Below are 27,746 nucleotides of genomic sequence, written 5' to 3' on the forward strand. Positions count from 1 at the left end.
TTCCCCCCGTTCGGGGCCCTGTGGCAGCACTCAATCGAGTTGATTGAATGCCTCTAATGAGAGCCGCAACTATAGCCAAGGAACCCTTTTCTAACACTCATTATTTCATACACTTGTGACATTATTTTTGGAGAGCCCCCGTGGCCCTCGACCGCAGTCACTTTTGCAATTAGAGCGTAATTATTTAATAAACCAAAATGTCAGAGCTCAGTGCTCAGTGCTCAGTGCTCAGTGCTCAGTGCTCAGAGTGTGCTGAAGAGTCAATGAATCGAACTGCAAGTGCGAGTATTTGGTACAGTGAATAATGTGAATGATGTGAGTGCTAGTGTGTCAAGCTGTCAGGCACTCATGGCATATTGGGTGAAAATGCGACTAAATGACGCCAGCTCCGGAAATGGCTGTCATTTGCAGGAGTATCTCTCTCTCTCTGGGTCTGTCTATCCGTCTATCTGTCTGTCTGTCTGTCTGTCTGTCTGTTTGTGGTTGTATCTGTGAGTCATCATCTAGTGGCAGAATGTGTGTTTAGTTTTAGGTACGTAGCATGTATATTTGATAATGAGAAAATGGAAATAGATTCGAGGTAACTTTTGTGGCGGATTGAAAGCAGTAGATGGCAAAGAACTTATTGATTATTTCTTGTAGAAATGTCTAGAAAGTAAATTAAATATCACAGAGAAGTCTTGGGCCCATAATTGGGAATTTGATCTCCTTAAATGTAGGAATTATCCTGCATTGATTGCCAATAAGCTAAACAAAAATAGTACAGAATTGTTCCCCATATACATATCCATCATATATCAGGCCACATTTGTCTAGAAATTATCCACTTTCCATTGGTAGGACTTCTCTTTAGAGAAATGTAAATCATCTTCATCATTTTGTGGTATTTTCTACCACATTTAAGCTAAGAACATGCCAGGAAAGATCCATTTTCCATCTGAATATGGGCTATCTTGATGTCGAGGCCTGTGTGCCTCTACAGAAAGCATTCCATCTGTTATTTATACTTTCTTCAACATGTTTTTCTGTTTTTCCTTTCAAGATTCTCCATAATTCTGGAATATTTCTACCGGATCAGCACTATATCATCACCAAAAGGAAGGATTCCTTGATACGTTGTCTAGACAAATTCAGTGGATATGAGAGGCAATGTAAATCGAAGTTCTTTGTATCGTCAAGCATACATTAAATATATTTCAGGTGCACAATTATTCTCACCTCTGGCTCTCCGAGAAGGAGACGTCCCATTAAGAAGTCTGCGAATGAATATTCCTTGCCAGAGAACAGCAGCATCCTTTCGTTTGAATAAACCAATTACGATCTGTGCTCGTTCTCACTGGCAATCACCTCCTTGTTGCTGTCCTGTCCTGTCCCATTGCTGATTGGCATTCCATTATCTGCATCTTCACGAGAAGCTTCTTCATTATTCCATCATCATCATCATCATCGAAAGGAGCTGCAGGAGCTGCACGAGGAGCTACTGCTTCAGTGGCAGTAACAGCTGCCACTGCAGGATCCTTCATTATGTTGATTCGTGAGGAAGGACGAGAGCGACTAAGAGGACGAGTGCGAGTGCGAGTGCTGCGTATTTGGTTAAATTGTTGAAGGTCGCCCGAAGGCAGCAGCACTTTTGTGGGTCTGCCTGCCCGTGGGTCTGCCTGCCAAGTCTCATGTGCATAATTCAAGTTGTTGCACATGCCACACACACACACACACACATACATGTGAGACACTCGAGCGGCACGACGAGCCCTGTCGACTGTCGACTGCTAAGTGTCCTTTGGCAGGCGCAAGATGAAAGCAAAAGGCGGCTGAAATTAAATTAAAATGAAATGCATGCAAAGTGCCACAGCGGCAGCGACAACGACATGGTCCCGCGTCCCGTGTCCCGAGTCCCGACTCCCAGCTCCCAGCTCCCGAGTCCTCTTTTAGTCCTCGTCATCGGTGTGTCCTGAGTGTGTACTTTAAGCTTGCAATTAAATTGCAGGACGAGCCGCACCGCTGCCACTGCCGCCGCACGGGAATTGCACAGGCTCTCCGATAGCGAGGAGATGGAGATCACTGCCGCCCAGAGGGTGGGGCAGAGGGCATGTCCAATGCATATGCATTGCAATTAAGCAATCAATGGCATAATTATCGACACATGAGAGTCACTCGATTTATTAACACGCCTGCCCCGAGGCGCTGCTGCAACAGATACAGCAACAGAACAGCAATCGACAATCGATTGGCAACTTGTTCAATTTAAATGCTCAAACAAACAAAGGAGACCAGACACAGACACCGGAGAGGCGGGGGGCTGGCAGTGTGGGGAGAGTGGTTTTCGGGCATACAGCCGGAGCCGGAGTGGGGGGTTAACCAAGAAGCCATTTGCAGACCAGATCCAGATCCTGTGCCAATCAGCAGCCGCAAGCCACACAAAAACTGTCGCGACACCGAAATGGCGGCCAAAGAAATGTTTCGGTAAGTGCAATGTCCTTTTCTACAAGGCTAGACTTTTGAATATGTATGGAATTTGGTTTTGAAACTTAAACAAGTTTATTCAATGGCCTATTGAAGAGCTTAAATGAGCATAATGTGATCTTTATGGTGGAGAGTAGATGTATTTGATTGATTGTTGAGGTGGAAAGTATAGAAATTATTCATTAAACATTCCAAATGGTATCAGAAATGGTTAACAGGAGTTGCAGCACTACTCCTTGCCAGAAAACCACTGATTTGTTCACCAGAATGATGTTCAATGAATGGTATTTTAATTCAGAACCTAAGATAAAGAAGCCTTTCAGCATAAGGTTCACCTTCGTTCGAAATATTGTGATATTTCTACATAGAAAATAAACCATAAATAAACCAAATCGTAGTGCTTTAAAGACACCAAACTATAATGAAACAAAGGAAATACACACATTTATATAATTTATAGTGCAAATCCCTTTTCTCGCACTAAAATGTTGGAAAACCTCATCGAAAATCAAAAGAAATGTAGAAATTTCAATGCGATTTTTCTCCTCATAAGCCTATATTTTGTTTCACTAAAACCAAACAAATCCCAACAAACTATTAAGCGAATCATAAGCCCCTGAAGATAGATGGCATATCATTTCCAACCCAAAAACCCAGCCAGAAAACCCCATATGAATCCGGTTCATAATTCTTTCCGTTTTGACAAATGCCCCTCCCTCTTTGGTCGGTCCGTCGCTCATTGAGGCTTAGTCGGGCATTAAAGACCGATATTAAAGGATCAAAAATATCGCCAGCTGGTTTTAAATTGAATTCAAGTTTTAATGCTTTAATGGCTTTCCCTTTCGCTCTTTTTTCCCCCCTCTTTTATTCTTTTATCTGTGCTAATTGCAAGAGAGCAGTCGCCTGAAAGGAGAACTCAAAAGCACTAGCCATTGATTTTCCGTTTGGCTTAAAGGAAAAGGGGTTTTCCAAAGCCATCACCCACTCCACGCCACTCGTCTGGCAGGCCATAAATGATGACAATAAAAAAATAATACCACGGAGTGGAATGGAATGGAACGGCAACAAAAAAAGTCAGCCACGCGTTGCAGCTTAGCTGCTGGGAAGCTTTCAATTTGATGACAATTCCGTAGATGATTTGACGGTTGCCCCAGCATTGGGGCATTTTTTAATATGATTCTGGTATTTCCGTTTTCGTTCTGCCACAGAGAAGGGGGGTGGGGGGTGCTGGTCGTGTCTCTGGGGGATGACAGCATCTAGAGCTCATCTCTCTCTGTCCCTCTGCCTTGCTTTTGATGTTTCAACAATAACAATTTTTCGCTTGTGGCATGAGGCGGCATGAAACTGGAACCAGCCACCCCTCTGAGATGCATGCTGCAACCCTCCCCCGCCCTCGGCATGGCATTCGCTCCTTTGGGACCGGGTTTTGCGGCTTTTATTTTATATTTATTCTTAATCGCATAAATCGTCAAGTATGCGTAATAATCTAATCGTCCTAATTCCAACTGCTGCTCACAGAATCTCAGCATGAAAATGCGAATATTTTCCATGCATTTTCCTTAGATTTCCAGCGGGGGATGGTCCGTCCACTCATGACTTGTCTGAGTCGTCGTCTGTGCCCAAAAAAAATTGAATTATTCGCCACATTTTGTATTTCGCATTTTGCAAATTTTTAAATGCTTTTGATGACATTTTTATTTATACGCGAAGCACACGACGACGACGACGACTACGAGTACACATGTTTTCTTCACATTTTTCTGTGTATGTTTCTCGTCTCTTATTTATGTGGGGATTTCTTTTCTTGGTTTCCCTTCCCTTCCATGCCGCGCGCGCGCTTAAGAGTCTTAAGTGCCATCTGGGGAAATCATGGCGAGAGAAAATGGCTTGAGGCTGGGGATAAATGGAAAATGGCTCTGTGGGAATACTCACTCGTACTCGTAGAATATCCGAACGTCCTTACCGTCTGGATGGGTGCGGATAATGAGTTGGCGATAATCCCTGCGAAACGAAACGAGGTGTTTATGGCTAGTAAAAGATATCCATAAATGTGGTGCAGTGATTGGGTTATTGGAGTTTTTGGGAACGAGTTGTAAAGTAGATAAATTCAATTTTTATTTCAATTCATAATTATACAAAGATTCAAAAAAATACTGGAAGGCTTTCAGAAAAGTACTGGAAAAATATTAGAAATTTATTTATTTTTATTTCAATTAATAATTCTTAAAAAAAAAAACAAAAAATATTGGAAGAATATCAGAAAAATACTATAAAAATAGTAGAAATATCAAAAAATACCAGCAAAAAGAATTATATTTTATTTCAATTAAAAATTCTACAAAAATACCAGAAAATAATAGAAGAATGTCAGTCAAATACTATTAAATAATAGAAATATAAAAAAATACCAGAAAAATAAAAGTATTAGAATGAGAATATAAAGGACCTCTATATAATGAGTTGAAAGGATAGAAAGAAGGATCAGCACACGTTCCGGGACATCAATATACCTGGCGATACTCCTTTACTATCTATGAGAATTAGCTTTAATTTTCCATTAATTACATTGCATAATTGCCATTCGTTAACCCTTTAAATCGTCAATCGTTAAGCCTTTGTTTGTGCAATTATTAATGACCGTAAACTAATTATATCCTTTTAGCTCGCACTTGTATCCTTTGGCATTCACAAACTGACTTGAAACTATTCCGAAATTAAAGTTAAATTTATCTCGCACTCGCTCTTTCGTCTCTTTCTGTGGCTGTCCGTCTAGCTCTGTCTCTGTCTCACTATCTCTCTATTTCTATTTCCACTATTTTCTATCCTTTGCAATCACATTTGATTCATCCTTTGTTTGCCATCGCAAAATGATTTCTTTGCCATGCTTTATAATTAATTGCAAAATGTTCGATTTGCAACACGCTAATTGCAACTTTGTACTCCACTTTCTGCCCCAAAGAGCTGCCCGGGGCAGAAGGCGAGGGAGCGTGAGAGTGTGAGAGGGAGGGCCCTTGTGGATGGATGCGTTTGGTTACATTTTGCGAATGATATATGTATATTTTTGTAGCTGTTTTCGGGGTTATGCAGTAACAAAGTAAATGGAATTTAGAGCAGAAAATGTCTGCCCCGAGGGCCACAAAGCACACAAACACACAGGGATGGCCCCCGCGTGCGGCAAGCGGGCTGCGGCATGCGGCATGCGAATCCTCTTGGAATCTATTTGCCTCTGTCACTGTTTGAGTTGCATTGATTTGTTGACTTTGTCGCTTGCAGCTAATCGAAAACAAATGTACAAAAATGGAAGCGCACATCTATCGCACATACAAATACATATGCTATAGATAGGATAGATATATCCTACATATTTGATATGTATGGGGAGAGACAAAGGAATTTTTGCCACGCGTTGATTTTGACTCATAATTAACGCAAAAGTGTGGCAAATTGGCAAACAGGACAGCGCCTGATGGCCAAGACAGACGGACAGACAGACGGACGGACGAACAGTCAAATGAATGACAATCACCTTTGTGTGGTGTATCTGTGTGTGCAGTTCTGTGAGTGTGTGTGTGCAAATGGCAGTTTACATGACAATAAAACCGACAGGAGGGATCGGGCGCGCTGTAGTTTGATGATTGCGAAATGAGATGAAATATAAATATTCGAATATTCAATTATTGTCCGAAAAGCACCAAAGAAAGGGACAGCGACACCGAGCACAATGGAAAGACAGAGACCACACACAAATCATCATTCCAAAGTCCAAAATAGACAATATGACAAAAACAAAAATTCAATTAATATGCTAAATGCAAATTGATATTTTACATGGCGTTTACACTGTTTGTTCTTTATTTGAAAAATAATAATATTCATAATCATTGTGTGCGGACAGTGCAGGGCAATATAATATTGTATGTATTACAAGCCGAGCAGCAGCAGCAGCAGGGCCCCACACAAAAGAGCCATCGAATGAATGGATGCTCATAAGCTATGGGTTCCAGGATCTACAACAACATCAACAACAACAACAACATGTGCAATGCAACACACCAACAAGGGCATTCATCTGCTGATTCTGCTGCATACTTTTGGGGCGAAGCGAATTTTAATAGAATTAAGCTAATTGCCATACAAAAAGCCTCTTACCAGCCCCCTCTTACCCCCATTTGGACAACGTCCGTCTGTCTGAAATGCCAAATGATGATTCGAATGAAATGAGAAAACTGATTGAAATTTCGCAATGTGCATAGCGAATTGCTGGGCACATTTGTTAGCGGGTGAGAGGAGGCTGTTCTGGAATATGCTTTCGGCATTTCGGTATCGCACAAAGAGGCAATAAATGGTAAAATGTTTCGATTGGAGGATATAATGTGAGTACTTTCTGAAGTACTGATGAGTAAAGAGAAGTAAATCCATCCACAAGTAAATGCAGGAAGAGCTGCTACAAAGATTTATACTTTCTAAAAGAACAACTCCACACTTAAGTATTTATTCAGGTATCCTTTGAGAGTAGGGTTAGTATTTTTCTGGTATTTTTCTAGTGTAATTAACCTACCGACTCTCAGGCCGGCACATGTTTTATTATTGTCCATTATGCCCCACTTTCCAAGCATTACTAAAAGAACACATTGACAGATTTCGTGGCCTTTCTGGGAACCAATTTTCCATTAAGAAATTACATCATTAAATTCGTTTTTGATTAAGTTGTAAGACACTTGTAAATTGTAGCAATTCCCAGAGAGGATCTCTTACAAGCGAATCCAGAAATAAAATGATTCAATTTGTGGAAATTAATATGATAGATAAATGGATTCGCAGAACTCCCCAGTGAAAAGTGTGCACATGTCTGGTCTGAGCTGAGCTGAGCTCAGCAGTAAAAAGGAAAACCCATCCACTTGCCAGCTTTTCCACCCACAGTGTCTAAATTTTATTGAAAGCAAATATTTTTGCAAATTACATTTTGAAGGCTATCGCCGGAAAAGACGCGGGCGACGGCGGCTCCAATAACCAAAAATCCCCATTCGGGATGGCCAAAGAATCAGAATGAGAATCAGAGAAGAGAATCGCGAGATGTGGGGCCCAGAAGGAGAAAGAGAGCAATTTGTTTGATTAATTTGAGGAGCAGAGCATTCGAGGAGGAGTGAGAGTGGAGAGCCGACCTTCATTATGTAAATTGTATGGGGAAATTTAAATAATCATCTGCAATTTAAATGCAGAGCAACACTTTGAGCCAAGCCGAAGCCTCGACAATTAATCGTTTCCCGGTTCCCGGTTCCCCGGTTCCCCGATCCCCATAAAAGATATGGCAAATGTGCGCCTTATGTTCATTTTCTATTTTAAGACAGCAGATAATATATATGGCTGCCAGCCGGTCGGAATTAACTGCCGCCAACGCATATTTATATGGCAGTATCTGTGTGTCTGCATTCGCATCTGAGTATCTGTATCTGTGGCTGTGTGCTTCTGCCATAAATAATTATTCATATTTGTATAAAATACACACAAAATTTAATTAAAAATTGTTTCGCAGCGGCAGAAATGGAGAACTCGTCTCCCTCGGTTCTCTCTCTGGAGAAGTATTTCTCGTCTCCATTCTCCTTGGATTGGCATAATTCCCTTTGTTTTTTGGACACTTGTTTGTATCTTGTATCTCTCTCTGTCTCTCTCTCTCTCTGTCTTACACTTGTTTCTCCGTTCAAAAGGGACAGCGAGATAGACAGAAGACTGAGTGGACGGTTGTGGCGTGGGGGAAGCATAACCCGCCCATCATCCACTCGAGAGTTGGTCCAGTGGTAAAGTGCCATTGCCATTTTGGCTCATAATAAAATTAAAACGAAATGAAACGAAATGAAAAAGTAATAAAGTCCTTATGGAAAATGCCATCCCCATGAAGGAAAAAGCTTCTGCTTCTGCTTCTGTTTCTACTTCTGTTTCTGTTTCTGCTTTTGTTTTTGGTTCTGCTTCTGGTTCTGTTGCTTCTGTTTCTGTTATTGCTTTAGCTTTGGCTTCAACTTCAAGTTCTGTGTTTCTGCCAGGACTTCAACCAGAGACTACTTATGGCAACTGCTGCTGCTGTCCGTCTGCTGCTTCTGCTTCATGCCACATTCAATAGATGAGAGGGACAGCAGCAGCAGCGAGAGTGGCCATTGGGAGTGAGGCGTTGTCTGTCGAACAGACGGTCAACCCTTCAGTGGATACCCTGTAAATATTAAAGAAGTGATGGAAGGGTATATGCGGATATATTTCGAAACAATTTGTGTACATTTTGAGCAGTATTAGATTAAAAGACTCTGAAAGCACCCAAATACTAGCGAAGGTTTTTTGCTATTCTCAAAGGCAACGAAACGGCAAAGAGAGAACTAGAAAACATTGTTTTTGCTATTTACATTGTGCTCTGCCAGCGACTGATCTGCAGAGCTGATAAAGAAGCAAAGCCAAGTATTGGTCTCTCGCTCTCCCTACAGCAAAGCGTCGTCCTACTTCGTTCTGCGTTTTGGGGTGGAATGAAAGAATGAACAAAAACCGAGACGCGAAGCCTAGACGATCGTCGAATCTGATTACCGCGTGATCGCTGGAGTACGAGTATATGCGACTGTTTGTTCATGCAGGTATGTGTATCAGTGTTTCATGGAATACTCTATACGACTCCACCAACATACTCTTACAGGGTGTACACATGGCTTGCCTTCCTTCCTGCTGCCCTTCCTGTCGACACCCATTAATAATTGTTGTTGCTAGTTGATGCGCGGCAATGGCTTTTGCTTGTCTTTGAGCTTTTGTGCACAAATTTTTGAAATGCTGAAACGCTGAAAAGCTTGTAAACGCGTGTCGGCCCATAGTCTGCGACGGAGAAGGGGGGCTTTGGATTGAGTGAGGATTTGGCAGGGTTTTGGGCACTCAGTCTCGGGCATGGGTTTGGGCTTGGGTATGGGTTTAGGGTTCCAGTGTCTGGCTGCTGCCTGCGCATAATTAAGCGGCGGGTCTACAGTGTACAGTCGACGGTCGACAGTCGACAGTCTACGCCTTTTCCACTCTATTGTGAAATATATTCGGCCATTGCATTTAAGTGTTTTGCTCGTAAAAGGAGGAAGAAGGCCAGACAGTGAATTCATTAAACCATTAGACGGGTGCTCCAAAATGGAAGCGATTAACGAAAGATGCTTTACTGCTGCCGGCCTGCCAATCGCCTGGATCCTCTCTTTGGGGCGGATGGGGTACGGGTACGGCGCAAATCAAACGGAAATCAAAACCCAAACAAGTAAATCACAGAGAGCGAGACAGTGAGACACAGAGTCCTGGCAGCCATGTTATAGGGGACTGGTGGAGGACGTAGGAGGACGGTCCAGGAGGCGGACACCAGGACACAGCATGCGTCATCTGAAAATTGTTGCAATTACGTCGTAGCAGGCAGCCGAACAATGAGTGGAACGAGGCAGGCCCATAGGCTGAAGGGTGGGATGGGTGGTATGGGTAAGATGCCCGGAATTTCCATAAACACAATGGCGAAATGATGCCCCGACCATTGGAAATTGGAATCGGGCAGGGATCGAGGGCTATGGCACTCCTGTCAAAGGCTGTGTGGTGGTGCCACTGCCTCTGCCACTGTCACTGGCAGAAAAGTGCCAGTCGTTGCCAGTTGTTGCTACGGTAAATATGGGCGGCCATCGATGTGAAGGCGTGGCCAGGGGGTGCATACATTTGCGTGATTTACGAGCTGTCTTTCATATAGTAGGCCGATGACGACAGAAGGACAGTCGACAGGACGACAAAGCGCTGAACATCGAAGGGGGTTGTGGTTGTGCCACTTGTTGTGGCAGAACGAATCGTGACACGAACCCAATTATTTGTAGAAATAATCGGAGTAAAAGTTTGACTCCTGCGGAGTTTTATATCCTGTACGACATTTTTTAATAAAAATGAAGCAAAAATTGGTAAACTGGTAAAATTGGTAAGAAGTCATAATCCATCGAAAATAATGGTAGTTATAAAGAGATGGATATATCTTCCACAAATTTCTATAAAAGTTATAAAGCTATAAAACCTAACCTAACCTAAAGTTTTACAGACTGTAAGCGAATTTTATGGAACTTATGTCCTAATATGAAGGAAGAGACATTTGTAATGGAAAACGATGCAAGATCTACAATGTTCAAAGGTAAGATCCGAGTATTATAGGTTTCTTAAACCATTTTCTCAATATTGTATTGCCTGAAAAGGAACATTGGCGGCCGACACAGAAACTACAGGAACACAGGAACTACAGGAGCTTAAAGACGAAGGACAGGAATAGTTCGATGATTCAGCAAATAAGCTAAAGAAGATTCCCAATTTACCAGATGTCTATCATATATTATTGTGGAAAAAAACGTAAGTTGGCTCTTCTTCTTTACAGTATTACATTATAAAATCTCCCTATCTCTAACCCTAATGTTTTGGGAAATGCTCTATAAAATCGTTTGTATGTCCATTATCCCTCGTGCTTTGATTTGTATTGGCACATCTCTATGTGGCTTATGAGATGACACACAATGGCAAAATGTTGTCAACGCAATCAGCAGCAGCAGCAGCATACAGCAGACACACATACAGTTGTTGCTACTCATGTTGTTCCCCCTGTTGCAAGTTACAAAACAGAAGTGTATGATGGGACAAAGTGGACAGACGAGACTTCCACTGAGAGGAGAAGCCGCATGAGGAGAGCCATGAGAGATGAATGAATGAGTGCGTCATGCTGCTGCTGCTGCTGCTGCTGCTGCTGCTGCTGCCGCCTGTTGTGGGTGTGTCGTACCGCCTGTGCCTCCTGTTAGTGGGAGGTGGGATATGGGTTACGAGTTTCAAATTGAATTGTTGCCAACACGTGACCATACGGATGTCCCGAACCCCCTAGCCCGAGTCCTGTCCTGTCCCGTCCCAGGCCCATGTCAATAAAGTCACAAATGAATGACAGGATTACAAACAGTCTACAAGTGGCCGGGCATCCATTCGCCGCATACCCCGCATTCGCCGCGTTCCCTGCTGATGAATGGCATATTAAAAACTCTATACAAAATGATTCCCATTTTCGTTGGTTTTTCGTTGGGTTTTTGTTGGGGGTAAACGCAGAATGTAATTTGCGTAAAATGAGTCCGTACCGTACCGTCCCCCCTCCCCCCCCGTCCCGAATATTGTTGTATTGCGGAATGTGAATGCGGGGCAGGAGTTGGGGGGTCGAGGGTTGAGAGCTAGTTGATGGGTGGCTTAGAGGACCTGCTCTTGTGGTTGGGAATAGAGTATCCTTCCTTCCATCCATCCATCCATCCAGCCACCCGCTCACACATTTGTCTCGTGCCTGGCGCAATCAATTCCCAAATCGCATTATGCTCCTGCCAGACGGCTTCTCCGTGGCAGTATCCAGCAAATTGCTTGGCGGGTTTTGTGGACGCCTTCCACCTCCTACTCCAAATCCTTCTCCTTCTCCTTCTGCTCCTCGCATCGGCATCGGCATCCTTCACAGCATTTGGCATTTTATGTGCGTCAACATCAGCAAGTCGCCAAGTGCATTGCGTGCCAAATAGTTTACGTGTCAGTGGCGACATCGACATCGACAGCGACAGCGACATCGACTCTAACTTTCCTGCCAGTTGCCACTGGCCATTGGTGTGCTGTGGCAGTGGCAGTGGCAGCTGCATTCTCCACTACTTTATGGCATTTTGTCGTATCCCCAGCTCCCCTCCCTCCCTCCCTCCCTCCCTCCCCATTGGCATTGTCCACACGGAAATTTAGCTTAGCATGCAAATGCTTATTGGAGACATTGTTGCGCCCACCGACCAAACTGTAGGCGAAACACTTTGTTGCATGCAGCAAAATGGCAAACGGAGTTTGTCCTCCTGCCAGCAGTATCATTATTATTCGATTATTTTGTGACTTTCTGTGGGGGCTTGCATTGGGACAAAGAGGGTCTTGGAGAAGGAGCTTGGAATAGAAACAGCAGAGGCCTCGGGGAAACGTCTTCTGATGGAGTTTCAATCTTCGCCTTTAGGTCTTTGCTGCCAGACACTCAAGGTTAAAGCCATCAGAAATATGCGCCCAAGAAGTACATCTTAAGTCCAAGTAGATGTCCGCTAAGAGAGCTTTCTCAGTACTTCAAGTATTCTCCTATCTTTCTCACAGTCCTAGCTCCCAAATATCCTTCTACATATACGTAAATCGATCTTCATTCATTTATATCTCTAGCTATCTTTTCGCCAGCTCCAGCTATCCATCTATTTATGAATATCCGAAATGCACGTCATATTCCCTACATGCACTCCACTCCTGTGCTTTTTCCCTGCTGTTTTTCCACTTTTATTGACATCAACTTCCGTTTTTCCCTTGCCAAAATCCATCATCATTGAGTGTCACATCATCATCATCTATTGACATCATCTGTGCCCCTTCCCCCTGCTATCGCCCACTACATTTCGCGTATATCTAGGGGAGCGTGGGCGGGGACCTGGGAGCTCTATTCATCTGTCTCCTACAGCATGAGAGCGAGAGCGTGTGCACGTTTTATAATTCATTTAGCAGTTCCTTCCGACAATTTCGTGAATATTTCATTTGGTTTTGTGTGGTACAATTTTTACAGCTCGTTTGTCACTTTCCCCAAACCGAATGATGCATCCCTCTCCTCTTTTACTGCATGAATAATGCAGTGATCCAATCCGTGGGTATCCGAGTCAACCAAAGGGAACATGTCATAGATACAGCCTCAGATACAGATACAGATACAGCCACAGATATATCCCTATCCTTTGCCTAAGCATATGCATACTTATGAAGGCAAGTCCGAAGCTATGTCTGTGGCCAACTGAATTGAGTATTCGAATCGAGCACAAGGACAAAGATGATTAGCTAATTGACTAATTGTAATTGTATTCATTAAGCCAGATGGCAGATGGAGCTGGGACAGTGGCTGGGGCAGGGGGAGGGTCAGGTATTAGGCATCCATAATCTATCAACTAATTAGAATGCATCAGTGGATTCATGGTTTGAATGGGAAAAGGTATTGACAACTTACTGATGGGATAGTATGATAATTGGCTAATGATTATTCTGGAATGGAATGGCCAAATGTCTTGATAATTGTCTGAATATTTTGAGTAGTAGTGAATTTTAACCTAACTTTTATGTTTAGTGCTGGATAATGGTAGAAAAAGTGATCGAAATCGAGTAAGTTTCAACTTCAATACATCCAAAGCATATCCTAGGAATAAAAACTAATCAAATTTCCTTCTCAAAACTCTACTCATTATTGGAAAACCTCTATCTTGAGTTTCTTAAACTATTCCCCTTGATCAGTGTTCGAAAGTGGCATAACCAGGTGAAATAAAGTTCGAAAAAGTCGAGAGATTTGAAGTAAAGCCAGTCGGAATAGTTTCTCTCGAGGTAATACGCTCATGAGAATGTTCCCTAATTTTCCATAAAACTGATTGCTTTTCATTAAACCAAGTCAAATAAACACAACCCTCTCCAGTATTGAAAAACAAAGGAAAAATCCCTTATAACAGCATTTCCTTTATTTGGTTTCATGGAAATCGAATGCATAGCAACATTTCAATCTTTTTCAAAGCCTCTACCCATTCAATATCTGTCCATAAATCGTCTAGCAACTGGAAAGAACCCACCTGAACAGTCACCTAATCATTGGGCTCCCTCCTCAGTCAGTATTGGGCAATATCCAAGGCCAATTCCATCCAATCATCGGAGGTTCGTTCAAGCTGACATCTGCAGAAAAGTGAAGCAGAAACCTGTGATTTCTGGAGCCAATCACACAGTTATACAATCTCTTCGAGTGGCAGCTGGAACTGGAACCCTTTCGGCGATTCGGATACCAAAAACTTTTCATGTTAGTTGCGAGAACACAGTTTTCCCTCTTCCTCATGATTTGCCGATGCCTTCTCCCTCTTGAGTTTTCTCCCTGCTGTTGCCTTCTGCCGCTTTCCCCCCCCCTCTCTCCCTGGTAAGTTTTAATTTCCAATGTTGGCTAAACACAAAGTTTGTCATGGGGTTGCCAAAAGGCTTCTTTCATCTTCTGCCACCTCACTCACGTCGCCAGCTACTGCCTTGTGGGCCTCCTGCTCCGCTCCTTCAGGTTTTTGTGGTTCTCTCATGTATAATGCATGCAGCTGGTGCTGCTGCTGCTGCTGCTGCAGCAACCTCCAGCCAATGTCGATGCGATGTCTGTCAACGCAACTTCGATGCGGAGACAATGTATCTCAAAACTACAGACAATGTAGTACTGCCAGCGGAGGAGGGCCACAGCAAAGAGGGGGACAATCCCGTTGAGTTGTGCAACAGAAACAGCAATGACTGAACGATTATGCCAATGGCAGGGCAGGGCAGGGCAGGGCCATGTCTAAAGCAAACGATTTGTCACAGTGGCAATGGAGTTTGAGTCCCAGAAGACGGAAAGGATTGCAGATGGAGTTACGTGAAGGAGTTTTATTGCCACAGAGACGGAGAGAAAGAGAAAGATACAGATACAACCGCAAACACTTTGCCACCAAAGAGAAGGAACTCTGCAAAAGGCGAGGCAGTGAAAACGGTTCGAAGTGGTTCCGATAGCTTCAAAAGTGGGTGGATAGATGCGAATCCCCTTTCGCAGCGTGTGGGCTCTGGACTTTTGTTGAGTGGCCTTCCGCCTTCCATCCTCCCTCCTCCTTCCTCCTTCCGCCTGCTGTCTGCTTCGATTTCAAAACTCCAGCTGCGACAACTGCAGGAGCAGATCCCACAGATCCCATCGCAGACCGACCCCGTCTCTTGAACATGACACCAGAGTCCAAAGTCGTTTTCCGTATCCCGTACCCCGTACCCCGTTACCCGTTCGCCCTGTGCCACGTCCACGTCCTTGTCCTTGTCCGCCCCAGCTGCAAGTGACAGTAATTGTTTTATTGACATTGATTGACATCGCAGGGCAGCAGGAGGAGGCAGGGGGAGGCAGATGGAGGCAGGATGGATGCAGGATGGAGGACGGTGGCTTATACTCTCGTACCCGTTGAAGGAGAAGAAGGAGGCAGCCAGGATTCAGCCAGCATTCAGCCAAGTCAAGCCAAAGACAAACTGCAATGCCAAATACGAATTTCAATCCCAATTTTTGTAGCCACACCCCTCTTATCTGCTCCTCCCCCCTGCCACCTCCTCCTCCCCCCTGCCCCCCTTATCCCACTTCTGGGCTGAAGCTCAAAAATGAGCAAAAGATTTCAATTTCATTTTGATGGATCGCATTTTCGTTGTGGGGCCAAAACGGCTTACAGCCCCAGACGAATGAATGAATGGATGGATGGACATGGACCGAAACGTAGTGCACTTTTTGGCTTTGGCTTTGGCTTCCCCTTCCCTCTCTCGCTCCCTGTCTTTCTTCGTTACTCTTACTCCCTTTCTCTCTCTGCTTTTCGCCATTGTTTACCCTTGTAAGCTGCTGATTAAACCATGCAATGCTCTCCGAGTGTTCTTTTCTTGTCCTTTCCTTTCCGGATTCCAGCTCCGGCTCCGCCTCCGGCTGCGGCTCCTTCTGTATGCCATGCCCCTTCTGGTGGCAGCAACACATCAATTGCGGGGCGTTGCAAGACAATGAATGTTGTGTTTCCATTGTGTACGTACGAAAGACAATTGTTTGATTTTCGATATGTTTTCGGTGGGGGGCCCCGAGGTGAGAGGAAGGTTCTTTCACCAATTCTGCTTTCGTTTCTGTTTTCATTCAGAATTCAGAATCCAGAAGCCGAATGTTGATGCGGCTACGGAATAGTCCTCATGTAATGCACATCAATCCTGAAGCCAAAAGACTCAAAGTTATTGAAGTTTTCCCGTCATTCTGCTGACTCCTGCTCTCCTGCTCTCCTGCTCCTTCTGTATTTTCATTTCCATTTCCATTTGCTGTCATGGCAGCTCCTCCCGGACTCTAATTCTCCTCCCCATCCTTCCCATTCTTCCCTTGTTGTTCATATTAATTATGAAAGCGCATTTGCTGAACGGCAAATTTATTTGGCTTATATTTCGATTTCGGTTTTGTTTTTCCTCTTTCTCCCTTTTTCTCCTTTATTTTTCCCGCATTTCCTGGTTTTTTTCCGAATGTTCGTATTATTTTTGCTACCATTTGTGGGGATACTCGGGGGAGAGAAAGCGAATTGGATGTGAAATGTGATGCTTAATTAGTTTTTATGCTGCTCCTCCTGCTCCCGCTCCCGCTCCTGCTGCCACTGATGATGATTATGATGATCCTGATCCCGATGATGTTTCGTCCTCGGGGATGGGGTCGAGCCATAGATGACGTTTGCTTCAATCAGGCTTAGCCTGGATGAATGTTTGGCTGCTTTGGTTTTCCATCGAATTAAGCAGGAGTTTTGATTAATTTTTGGCAGGGAAATAATGGACGAAAAGTCCCCTATTTGTGGGACAGTTTTTGTGGGATTTAATTGAATGAATTTTGAGTGGAGTTTTAATACTTGAAGAGGGATTTACGGATAGTTTACCTGTAAATTATGTACTCAAATCTGCTTGGATCAAATTCATATTCACAGTCCAAACTGCTCAAAGATCAGACATTCATTCTTATATAAACTTTAAGGTAAAGCATTGAAGAAGGAGTTGATACTGGAGGATAAATCTTTTAGGCAAAGATGTATGTATCTTTCTCAGATGTCTTTTTTAGTCATGATAATATTTTAGTAGTTTTGCAGGTATTTTCTGGTATTATTTCATATATTTTCTGGTATTATTTCGAGTATTTTTCTGGTTTCAAACCCAACTAAGAGAATAAATATATTTCAAGGCCAAAATTGTTGAGCTCCAGTAAACACTCAAGTCATGTGGAGGGACATGAAAGCAAAGGAAAGGAATTAAGGAAATATCCAACCAATCCCTCTATCTCTTGGGCTGTTGCATTTCTAGTGTGCATGAAACTAATGTTTCTAAAGCTGTGGGTGTCCCCCCTAGAACCACTCTTTGCATACACAAAAACCTCTCAAATCGAGCCAAATTTCATTGTAAAATTCTGCTTAGTTTTGCAGCAGAAGAGCTAAGCACTCATTCTCAGGGTTAAATCAGTGAAACTCTTGCAAATCCCCGCACCAACAACTTACTTCGGGCAGTCAAAGTTCTCTATGCCCCTGAACCACACCTCCACCCTCGTGAAGCCAAGCTTTTGTGTGCTTATTTAAATTGTAGACACAGTTTTATTCCTTGGCAGCAAAATACTCGCACTCGCACTCTGACAGAAGCGAAGCAAAAATATCTGCAGTCGACAACAACTTTGGGGGCAGCACTGATAACGGACGGCAACAGGAAATGTCGAGAACAGGCAACAGCAACTGCAACAGCAACAACTGTAACTGCAACTGCCACATGGGGCCAAAGGGAAAGTTGGAGAAAGGAGCCAAGGGAAAATGTGTGCTATGGTCAAGCAGCTGCTGGGCTGGTGCTCGGGAATAGGAAAAGGTGGTGGGGGGGAAGAACACAAATGGAAACACTCTCGGCCAACGATAAAGTTGCAGTCTGGGCCCCGCCATAACTTGAGTGCATAAATCTTGGGCAGGTTTTGTGTGTGCCACAGACCCCTGTTTCCCGGCCCGAAGGCAGGCATGCAGCCAGGCAGCCAGGCAGCCAGGCTGAAAGGCAGGCAGGCAGCACAAGGTGACATCTTTGGTGAGTGGCACGTGAAAGTAGCCAAAACTTCACTTCACTCCACTCTCTTTCATTCTCTCCTATGTCCAATGTCCAGACACTGCATAATAAATTGCAGCCGTAGTGTTATAAATATCCTTGCTGCCCCCCAAGGCCGTACTCCACTGGGAGGAGGGGCGGTACGGCCATGCGGCTGCCGTCTGCTGATACGGATCTTCTTGGGGCAACAATTTCGCACATGACCAATGCACGAGGCGAAGGAAGATTAAAACAGCAAAACTGAAATGCTGACGCAGCTGATACTAAAAATGAGCAAAACAATAAAAACGTACGTCGGAGGAGAGTTTTTGGATTGACTTGGGGAAATACCCGTACCAAAGCAGAAGTAGATATACCCTTTTTTTGTGGAGAAGAAGAGCGGAAGAAACTGAAAAGATTTGAGTATTGAACCCCGGTAAAGATCCACCTTGACAGCTCTTTCTATAAAAAGCTCTGATGTTGTCTGTCTGTTGAATATTAGGCCCTAATTCTTTTCGATTTTGTATGCACTTGGTATACTTATGGTATAGTAGATGGATAGCGACTAGCGTTATCTGCAGTTTTAACATTCGAAAAACGAATCTTCATCTGTACAGATTATACAGAATTATTCTTCCATCTTTCAATGGTCGCATGTCCATGGAATTCTTCTTTCAAAATTCTATAATTTATTGCCAGAGCGTATTGTTAATGGTAGTTTTATAATGGTTCCAATCCAATAATTATTTGCTTTAACTGCTCATTAATTTAGTATCATTCCATTAAATATATTTTAAGAGCTGTCACACACTTTTGAAGATAGTCGTTATCCCCTTATCCACATCTGAGAGATGTACTGTATTTGTTGGTTCTGGCCACACTTTTTCCGCTTGTGAGCCCACGAGGCATAGCCTTACGTTCAGAATATTGCATACTTGCAGGTGAAAGGCGGCAGAGCCACTAAAAAGTGTTAAATGGAAAACAATAATAATGCAGTGGGGCCCCAAGCCCTGCCCAAGCCACTGTCTGCACTGTCCGCAGAGTGGCCGTGGCGAGTGGACAAGCCCATTAAGAGGCAGTGGCATTGCCACACAGAGGCAGGCGGCGAGGCGGGGCGGGCCTCAGTGCCACGAAATATGCGGCGACAACAATAAATTAATGCGATTTATTGCCGCGATAAGCGCGGGACAGTAGCCAGGGCCTATGGGAACCGGAACGTGGACTGTTACTGGGTGTCGAGGGTGCGTCGTCGTCGTCGTTGTTGCCGTTGTTTCAGGCATCGTGTGTGGGCTTGCCCAGAATGTGATAGATAAGCAGCCCCATATCTACAGCGCCCACTCAATACCATTTCCAAGGGGGTGGCATGCAAAAATTTGTCCCCAGGCCTCGTCAAGTGAGTGGATATTTACGATGCAACGAGCCCCTCACACCCCCCAGAAGGCCCCAAAGAAGCAGGAGGTGGTTTCCTCCCTTAGATAAGCCGACTTACTTTACCATTTAATTAGGAACTCAACGGGCATTAGACGCCAAAAGTGTCTCGAGGCACGCCCCGTTGTCAAAATGCCTTTTTAATTAAAACCCGAAAAAAGGACAACAGAGAATAATAAGTACAGAACGGAACAAGGGAACAACGGAACAACGGAAGAGCGGAAAGAATTTCCCCCGATCAAGTGATGTGTGAGAAGTCGATAGAGCGCGGGGCGCTAAATCACAATTGCAAACAGAAAGTGCGGCAGCCCCGCCCCCCCTGGACCAGGGGTGTCTGGCAGTCAAAAAACAAAACGGGAAAAAAGGAAAATGGGGAAGGAGAGATGCAAAACTCTGCCAGCAATTGGACTAGGCTTTTCCCCTTTGCGGAAAAGCTGCTCTGGAAAATCTTGTGTGAAAATTTGTTGAGCGTGCAAACTGCCAGCGACTCGTTGGCTGGGAAAACGGTAGCCGTGGTGGTGGGGATCGGTGTCTGGGATTGGTCTGGTCCAGGGGCAATAATTGCATGAAATGCCCAGAAAAATATTTTCGCTGAGTGCGGCACAAACGTTTTACAGGCGGGTTCTACAGGGGGGATTGTAGGGCAGGGGCAGGGGCAGGGGCAGGGGCAGGGGCAGGGGAGGTTGACGTCTGGTTAGTGGTAACTGGTCCCCGAGACCCAGACGCTAAGCTGCCACTAAATCACAACCCAAAGCCGCTGTTAAAACATGAGCCCGAGAACACCCCATTGCTGTGGTGGTGGCTGCTGCTGGTTTTTCCAGCCAGCAGTCGAGTCGAGTCGAGTCGAGCCGGGTCGGTGGTTGCAACAGAACAGTCGCCGCCGGCAGGACACGTGCAACATTCTGCAGAAAGAGCGGGGGGCTATGGAGGCTGACTGACAGCAGCATCAGCAGGAGCCGGGCCAGGAGCCGGAGCAGGAGCAGGCCTCAGGCCGAGGAGAACTTCTGGGTAACTGACACTCCCCACAAGATTTGATTAGGGGAGATCGTCGTGGCGGCCAGGCCTCCGCTCTTGAGGCTCGTTAAACGCACACAAAAAAGTGATTCATACTCAGAAGGGGGTTTCTTCTCGGCAAAAGGGTTCCTTGATATAATGTATTAGATTTCAGACTGAGACCGTGCGACCCTTTTGCGCACTTGTTATTTGAATTCAATATATATTTTTTTGATACATTTAGTGGCTGGGAAGTAACCCTATTCGTGCATGAAATATAACATAATTTGATTGTAATATTCATGGAGGGCATCCCTTGAGAGAACCCCCACGCTTTTCAACCTTTTCTTATGGAATATTTTATTAAGATTAAATGCAGCCTAAATAACACGGGGAATGCTTTGTCCGGAGAACCTTTTGCAGGTGTAAATGATAATCTGGTGGAATATTTGATGCGCTTTACATACTGCAGGAACCAAAAAAAGATAACAGAATAGATATAATCTTTAGAATCATTCGAAAGTGACAGATATTTCAGCCTACGTTTTGGCATTAGGAAGAGAAGAAAGATATGCCAAAAACCTAAAATGTGTGTACAATCTTATCCAATCTTTTGCTTGAATGATCTTCAGAACTTCTCAACCATTAGTAACATTTGAATACAGTTTTATTTGTTTTCTACATAAATGAGTTAGGATTCCTAACCTATACAATAGGTATAATCATACATACAAAGACAGAATAACGGGTAGGGACAGCGCCCTCATATTGCGACAGAAAGAAAGAGAGGAAGAAAGTTCTGTGTGCGTCCCGCATTTCGGTTATAAGTCCGTCACATTCCGTATGTCCACGCCCATTTCCTCAAAGCGGGTTGCATCATTCTCGAAATAGTCATCACCATCCTCGTCATCGGTATCGCACAACGGCTGACCCTGACCGTCTTTCGGCTGATTGCGCCGCAATAGCCTCGTTTTCCTCACTTTGCTAAAGGCCTTCTGGAATGCCACAGCCTTCTCGTTGCCGGTGGCGGACGCTGTCATTGGAATGATCCAGCGATAGGTGACATTTCCCACGCCAACAATCAGGACGATGGCCAGAAGGATGTACAGCATGATGAGGGCGGGATTGGCGGCGGAGTTGCCAGTGATGTCCATGTTTCCAGCAATGGCATTGGGATCCACTGTCCAAGAGATGCGGTTATTGATCCGCTCTGTAGTGGAAACTATTGCAAGAGGATTATGATATACTTCGTATGGCTATGAAGATTCTTACCTGGATTTGCCTGGGGAGGATTGACAGCGGCGGAAGTTGATTTTTGAGTGGATGTTGTTGTTGAAGTTGTTGTCGTTGGTGCGATTGTTGTAGTCTTTGGCGTAGTGGCTGTTGTTGTAGTTTTTGGTGTTGTTGTTGTAGTTTTTTGTGTTGTTGTTGTTCTTTTAGTCGTTGTTGTAAGTCTTCGTGTTGTTGTTGTCCTCTTTGTGGTTGTTGTTGTAGGCTTTCTTGTTGTTGTAGTTGTTGTACGTCTTGTGGTTGTTTTTGTTGTTGGTTTTGGTGTTGTTGTTGTGGTAGTAGTTGTACGTTTTGTTGTTGGCTTTGGTGTTGTTGTTGTAGTTGTTGTTGTAGTTGTTGTTGTAGTTCGCTTTGTTGTTGGTTTTGGTGTTGTTGTTGTAGTCGTTGGTGTGGTTGTAGGCCTTCTGGTCGTTGTTGTTGTTGTAGTCACAACCTCTTCCGGAGTGGTGGCATCCGTCATCGCAACACACTCCTCGAAGTAATTGAGGCAGCATTTCTGCTGTTCTACGCAATCCTCATTGCACCCACAGCCGATAAGAATTCCAATCGCACTGAAAACGTACGGGGTGGCCGGTCGGCCACACCTATTCGTGCAGTTCGCCATGTCAAAGACCATTGGCTCATCGCTTCTGTCCGGCGTGACGGTGGGCTCCGTGGTGGTCGTGTATTCACCCACACCACAGTCCCGGCCCGTCATCAGCCGAACATCATCGATGGCAATGTCGCCGAGCCGCGACCTGGCATCGGTGGCCGTGAAGATCACCTGGAAGTCCTCCTCCATCTCGTCAATGAAGATGGTGTGCTCCAGCCACTGGGTGCCCTGACTGCCAGTCATTTTCCATTTCGTGGAACTGCAAGCGAGAGAGAGAGGAAGTGGAAGTGGAAGAGAGAGAGAGAGGGAGAGTGAGAGAACGATGACGACGATCGTCGGGGCTTATCAAGAGTCGCTTCCGCTTCTCTGAGACTCACTTGTCCCTGTACGTAGACCACATGTCTTGGACAGGCAGGGAAAACGGCTTAACGGACACCACCAGGTTGTCCACGCCCGCGCCGTACATTAGGTAGTGGAACCGGAAGCAGCAGGCGGTCTTCAGACTGAGCTCCCGTGGATAGATGGGCGACATGAAGTGGTAGCTGCCAAAGGCCCCGCTCTTCGTCTCCATGAGCATGTAGTGGCCCCCGTAGCTATTCTGAATGGTGTGATCGTGCCGCGGACCCGTGCGGAACGAGTGGTGGTCGGCCACAGTGCTGATGCGCTTCCATGGTTGCATGAACGTCTGCTCCGCCGACCAGCCGCATTGATCCTCACTCTCAAAGTCGCACGAGTGATCCATTGCGTGGTTGCTGCGACGGCAGGTGCCCAATTCGGTGTTCCAGTGCGTCCCATTGCAGTAGGCGTTGCGACTGCCCACCAGCACGAAGCCATCATTGCAAACAGTGTAGGCCTTCAGGCCGTTGTTGGTGAAGCTATAGCTGTTCCCCTCCGAATATAGCTCTGGGCAGCCCCGTTCTAGGTGGAGTAGTCCAAAGTATTAGCCAAAGTTTGGCACACTGGTACGGCCCTCCACTTACTCGCACAGAAGGGTCGCTCCCCTCGGAGCCGACCATCCGAGCCACAGGTCGAGATGGAACTGCCTTGCAGCGAATATCCGTAATCGCATCGAAAGCGGACGAAATTTCTATTCCGATTGGATATCGTGCCATGGTCCAGAGTAGCAGATCTCTCACAGCGCCCATCCGTGCCGCCTACGAGGATGAGGACCATCAGTCCCAGACCCAAGAGAAGTGCCATATTTCGTGCGGAAGATCAGTGACTGTTAAAGTTATAATGAAGACTGACCAGCGGTCGTTACTCGACCAAAGCCAGAGTTTATATTTATCAAGACATTGCCCGAGCTCTCTCTTTCACCCTGTTTTGCTCTCTTCTGGTGATAAAACATATTCCGATAACTAACTAAAGCGGCGCCTCCGACCCGACACTTCTGGCGGCTCCCGTTCTCGTACTCATTTGTTTTTATTCTAAGTGTTTTCTGGAATAACTCTTATGATAAGACCTTTTTGTAGTTGTCCGCTTAGTTATTCAGTGGTCAACAATTCGAATGAAAGAAACCTATGTATAGAACTTGTGGAAAAAAAGTTCCATTCAAGTGGAGATAGTAATCAGCAGACATAGGTTCGTAGCAGCTAAGACCCCCTGGAATCGGCAATGCCATCATAATAGCACCATTGTAGCATCTTAGCGTAATCCCAGTGATAGATAAAATCATCGTTTAGTTCATCCCCCACATTACATCGAGATAAAGCGATTGGCAGTGGCGGGGCTCTGTTGCAAGAGTCTGTTTTGGGTTCCATTCAAATGCAATTATGCGCATCTCCTGTGGCATCTCCTGCAGTAGGCAGTTGGCAGCAGGCAGGCGATGGAACTAAATGGTAGCATCTTCTTCCTGTCGCATGCCAACCTAAATTATGGTTATCTCCTGCAAAATAATTGCATTGCCCGGTCGAGAGACCTTCCTTCCTCCACTGTACGGGAGGAGGGAGGAAGGAGGAAGGAGGGAGGGTTGCCATCGTTTCTATCGCTGTGATTTATGTTTGCTTCCGCCTAAGTCCCAAACAACTCACAATCACGACTCTTCCTTCTACTTCTACCGCTCAGTCTCCCTTCTCTCCCTTTTCTCGCCTTCTCCGTGTCGAGATAATCAGTCAATATTGACAACTACTTATTGGCACTTCCGATGAGCGCGAAACGACGCTAAGGAGTACGGTCTGCGAATGGGTATGGGGATGGGTGCCACGTGACCGGAGGATCAGAAGGCACGTGGCCCGGGACCAACTGCAACCGAAACTGAAGCGAATTTCCATTCCTGCAATTCGAATTTCATTCATAATTACAATCAAGAGCAGGCACCACAGCAGCAGAGAGTGAGACATTAAAAAGGGGATGGATGGATGGATAGAAGGTTTTCCTTATCGACAAGAAATTTATGTATCCAGGGCGTGTGTTCCATCCCCTGTCTCAGAGCAGCCACTGGTCTCTGCTAGCTGGCTGGCTGGTTGGCCCTTTCTCTGATTTCTGGCTGCTTAAATATTTGCTCATTATTATGATTATTCTTTTATTTGTGGTGCTGCTGTTGGCTGCTGGCTGCTACTGTTGCTGGTGGTTTTAAAACTTCAATATTTGCGCTCAAATTACGCCTCTGGGAAAAAGGCCAGGGCCCAGAACCCAGAACCGGTACCTCGAGGTCTCCGGTTTCCAGGCAATGCCACAGGATGGTGGGAAAGTACTCTTAGGATTAGCGCTAGCAAATGAGCAGCTGTTGCCACGGCGAGTGGCCTCTTCCTGGACTTCCTCTTCCTCAGCCTCTGACTCTGCCTCTGCCTACAGGTAAAGCGCCAAAAAAGTGCCCTGGCAACGGGGATAATCAAATCAAATTGGGATATGCCATGATTTTGCAATGATTTAACAGGAACGGAACTCAACAGGAGCTTATTTATTTTGCTGCTCTCCTTTCACCTTGCTGTGGCATGTGTCAGCGATGTAATTGGGTTTGGGGGTTGCGAAAAAAAGTTGGGGCTGCCAAAAGTTTATATGGGGATTTCGCGCCAAGAACTGCCACAGACACACACGTTTCGAGTTAACGCGATTAATGGAGGCGCCTCCGCACAGACAAAAGTTGAATATCCCTATGCCACAGAAGGAGGCTCCTCCAGTCAGGAGGAGGCAACTTCAAAGATTACGTCGATAATTAATAAAATTAAACACAAAAGCACTCAACTCCACACGGATAGCGACCGCAGACGAAGAGGACCCAGGACTGCCTCAGTCTCCGCCTCTGACCTGTGACCTGGCTTCTGGGGGCCTTCTTCTGTAACATTAGGCCGCCGCAGGCGTGCCAAGTCCGGCTCTGGTCAGCTTCTGGTCGCATTAATTACAAACCAATGACCGCAGAGACAGAGCGAGAGAGGGAGAGTGGGGATTGGGTATTGGGGGATGGGGTTGATTGGATGAATGTAGGATGAAGCCGAAGTCCCGACTGGCGATGAGGTGGCATCTATAAGGTGGCACGGCGGCACACTCATCGTGTCTTTAATTTGCGGTAATTTATGAAACTCATTATGCGCCTCTCGGCCACACAGCGCCACAGTTCCACAGTTGCACAGTCCGGAGTCCAACGAGCGTGCCCGCAACCGCAATATACAGAGAGAGGTTCAGTCGGTCCTGGAGACCTCTTGAAAAAGTTACCATCACGGTGGATGGTGGTCCGAAAGTTTTCGCGTAATTTCATTTAAAGTCCTCGAAAGTTGTTAGTGCTTCGCAAGTTGCAATTGTTGTCGGTCCGGGGTTCGGGGTACGGGGTAAGGGGGTCTGGAATGTGGGATGTGGGGTCCTGGCATTAAGTTTGTGGTTCGTACTTTTGTGTTTCTCTGGCTGTCTGTTTCCCTCCTACTCCCTCCTCCACGGGCTCCTCCTAATGGCAGCAGTTCTCGCTCATTATCCTACTGATTTTTAGCACGAGTTTGTGCTTCTGCCGCTTTTGCCTCTGGGCCTGCCTCGCGATTCCACGAATTTGCACCTACACACATAAATGTGGCATAAATCCAATTAGGCGGCACCGGCAACGCTTTAATTGACGGTGGTTGCCGCCGCCTACGTGCTGGATGAGGCACCCTTGGTCATGCAGTGGAATGCCACCGCTCGAGGAGCGGCAAACGGGAAAAACGGGCGGGTTATAGAATGACGAATGGTTGTGAGCGGAGTAAATGAATTTCATATGCCGCTTTTGTTTGAGATATGAATGAATGACTGCGGCTGCTGGCGCATTGGTTTGGATTGGGGTTGGGGTTGGTGTTGGCGTTGGCGTTGGGATTTTGCACTGGTTTTGGTTTCGTTGGGTGGTTCGGAGTGCTCTGCTTATTCTGCACCTGGTGGTGGCCTACATTCTACAAAATCCATGTCATCGAGAGCATCTGGATTGAAGTGTTCTCACTTGGCTCTAATTCCAGCTGTTCTCATTATACCTTTGCAGACGTCGGTGTGGGATTTTGAACAGACAGATAGAAGGAAACATTTCCGAACCCATGAGGTACACAGTAGTAGCCGGGCTCCCTCCGGCGGCTGTACCTGTTTGGGTGGTGCCGGATCGATACTGCATCCACGATCGCATGCATCGTGCTTCGCAGGTGCAGACATTACCGACATCGTCTTCCCTCCTGCACCTCCTGCTTTACCTTGAAGGCTTTGACCGGGTAAGTTTTCTGGTTCCAATCTATTCATCTTTTTTAATTGACTATTTGTTCTTGGTTCTTATTCTTTTTTATGTTTATTCCATCCAGCTTATTGGCCGAGACACTTTCTCGCAACAACCGCGATCTCCTCCTCTTACCCCGCCAGGTAAAGTTACTAAGCTTTACTTATTGATTTACTTTATTTAACTCTTTCTTTTATTTTAGCAGATCGCACCTTCCGGAGGCCATGAATAGCTCTTGTTTACGAAGGGCCTAAGCCTGACGACAGTCCACTCCATGCGAGCGGCTAACATCGGATTTGCATAAAATTACAATACTGGTTTTTTCTGTAGGCCATATCTCTGGTATCCGGCAGCCGATCTGGGCGCGGCATGTCTCTCCGGGCTCAGGAGAGTCCCGCCAATCGACAATCCTGCCATCCTAAAAAGGGACATCAATTTTCTCACGATTTTCGCAAAAAATCATGATGGTTACATCATTATATTTGCCAAAAATTGGCCTCATTTTCGAAGTCGAGGTTTTGATGCCGTTCGACAGTCTGGATCCTCGTGATCCTAGGAAAGTTGGTCCTTGACCGATCTGGCCCTATATGCCTGAGATATAGCCTTACGAAGATGTGGATTTGCATAAAATTACAATACTGGTTTTTTCTGTAGGCCATATCTCTG

At 45.4% G+C, this 27,746-nt stretch overlaps 1 protein-coding gene and 1 long non-coding RNA gene across 3 annotated transcripts; one reads left to right on the forward strand and one right to left on the reverse strand.

Annotated features, from left to right (window-relative positions):
• Positions 1-1,025: 1,025 nt before the first annotated feature.
• LOC26533076 (uncharacterized) lies at positions 1,026-27,469 on the forward strand. 2 transcript variants are annotated; one of them, XR_004469272.1, is made up of 6 exons: positions 1,026-2,463; positions 10,524-10,621; positions 10,683-10,833; positions 26,859-27,078; positions 27,166-27,223; positions 27,283-27,469. It is a non-coding gene; the product is annotated as an uncharacterized lncRNA (long non-coding RNA). The 2 variants fall into 2 exon arrangements; XR_004469273.1 differs by having other exon boundaries at positions 27,286-27,469.
• Positions 21,191-23,679, reverse strand: LOC6902834 (uncharacterized). Its single transcript, XM_002132534.3, has 4 exons — positions 23,404-23,679; positions 22,801-23,341; positions 21,814-22,682; positions 21,191-21,763 (listed from the first exon to the last, which is right to left on the reverse strand). The coding sequence occupies exons 1-4, from the start codon at positions 23,621-23,623 to the stop codon at positions 21,363-21,365; spliced, it is 2,031 nt and encodes a 676-aa protein (XP_002132570.3). The 5' UTR covers positions 23,624-23,679; the 3' UTR covers positions 21,191-21,362.
• Positions 27,470-27,746: the final 277 nt, after the last annotated feature.

The sequence above is a fragment of the Drosophila pseudoobscura genome, chromosome 4 (genome assembly GCF_009870125.1).
Source record: "Drosophila pseudoobscura strain MV-25-SWS-2005 chromosome 4, UCI_Dpse_MV25, whole genome shotgun sequence".
Classification (NCBI taxonomy): domain Eukaryota; kingdom Metazoa; phylum Arthropoda; class Insecta; order Diptera; family Drosophilidae; genus Drosophila; species Drosophila pseudoobscura.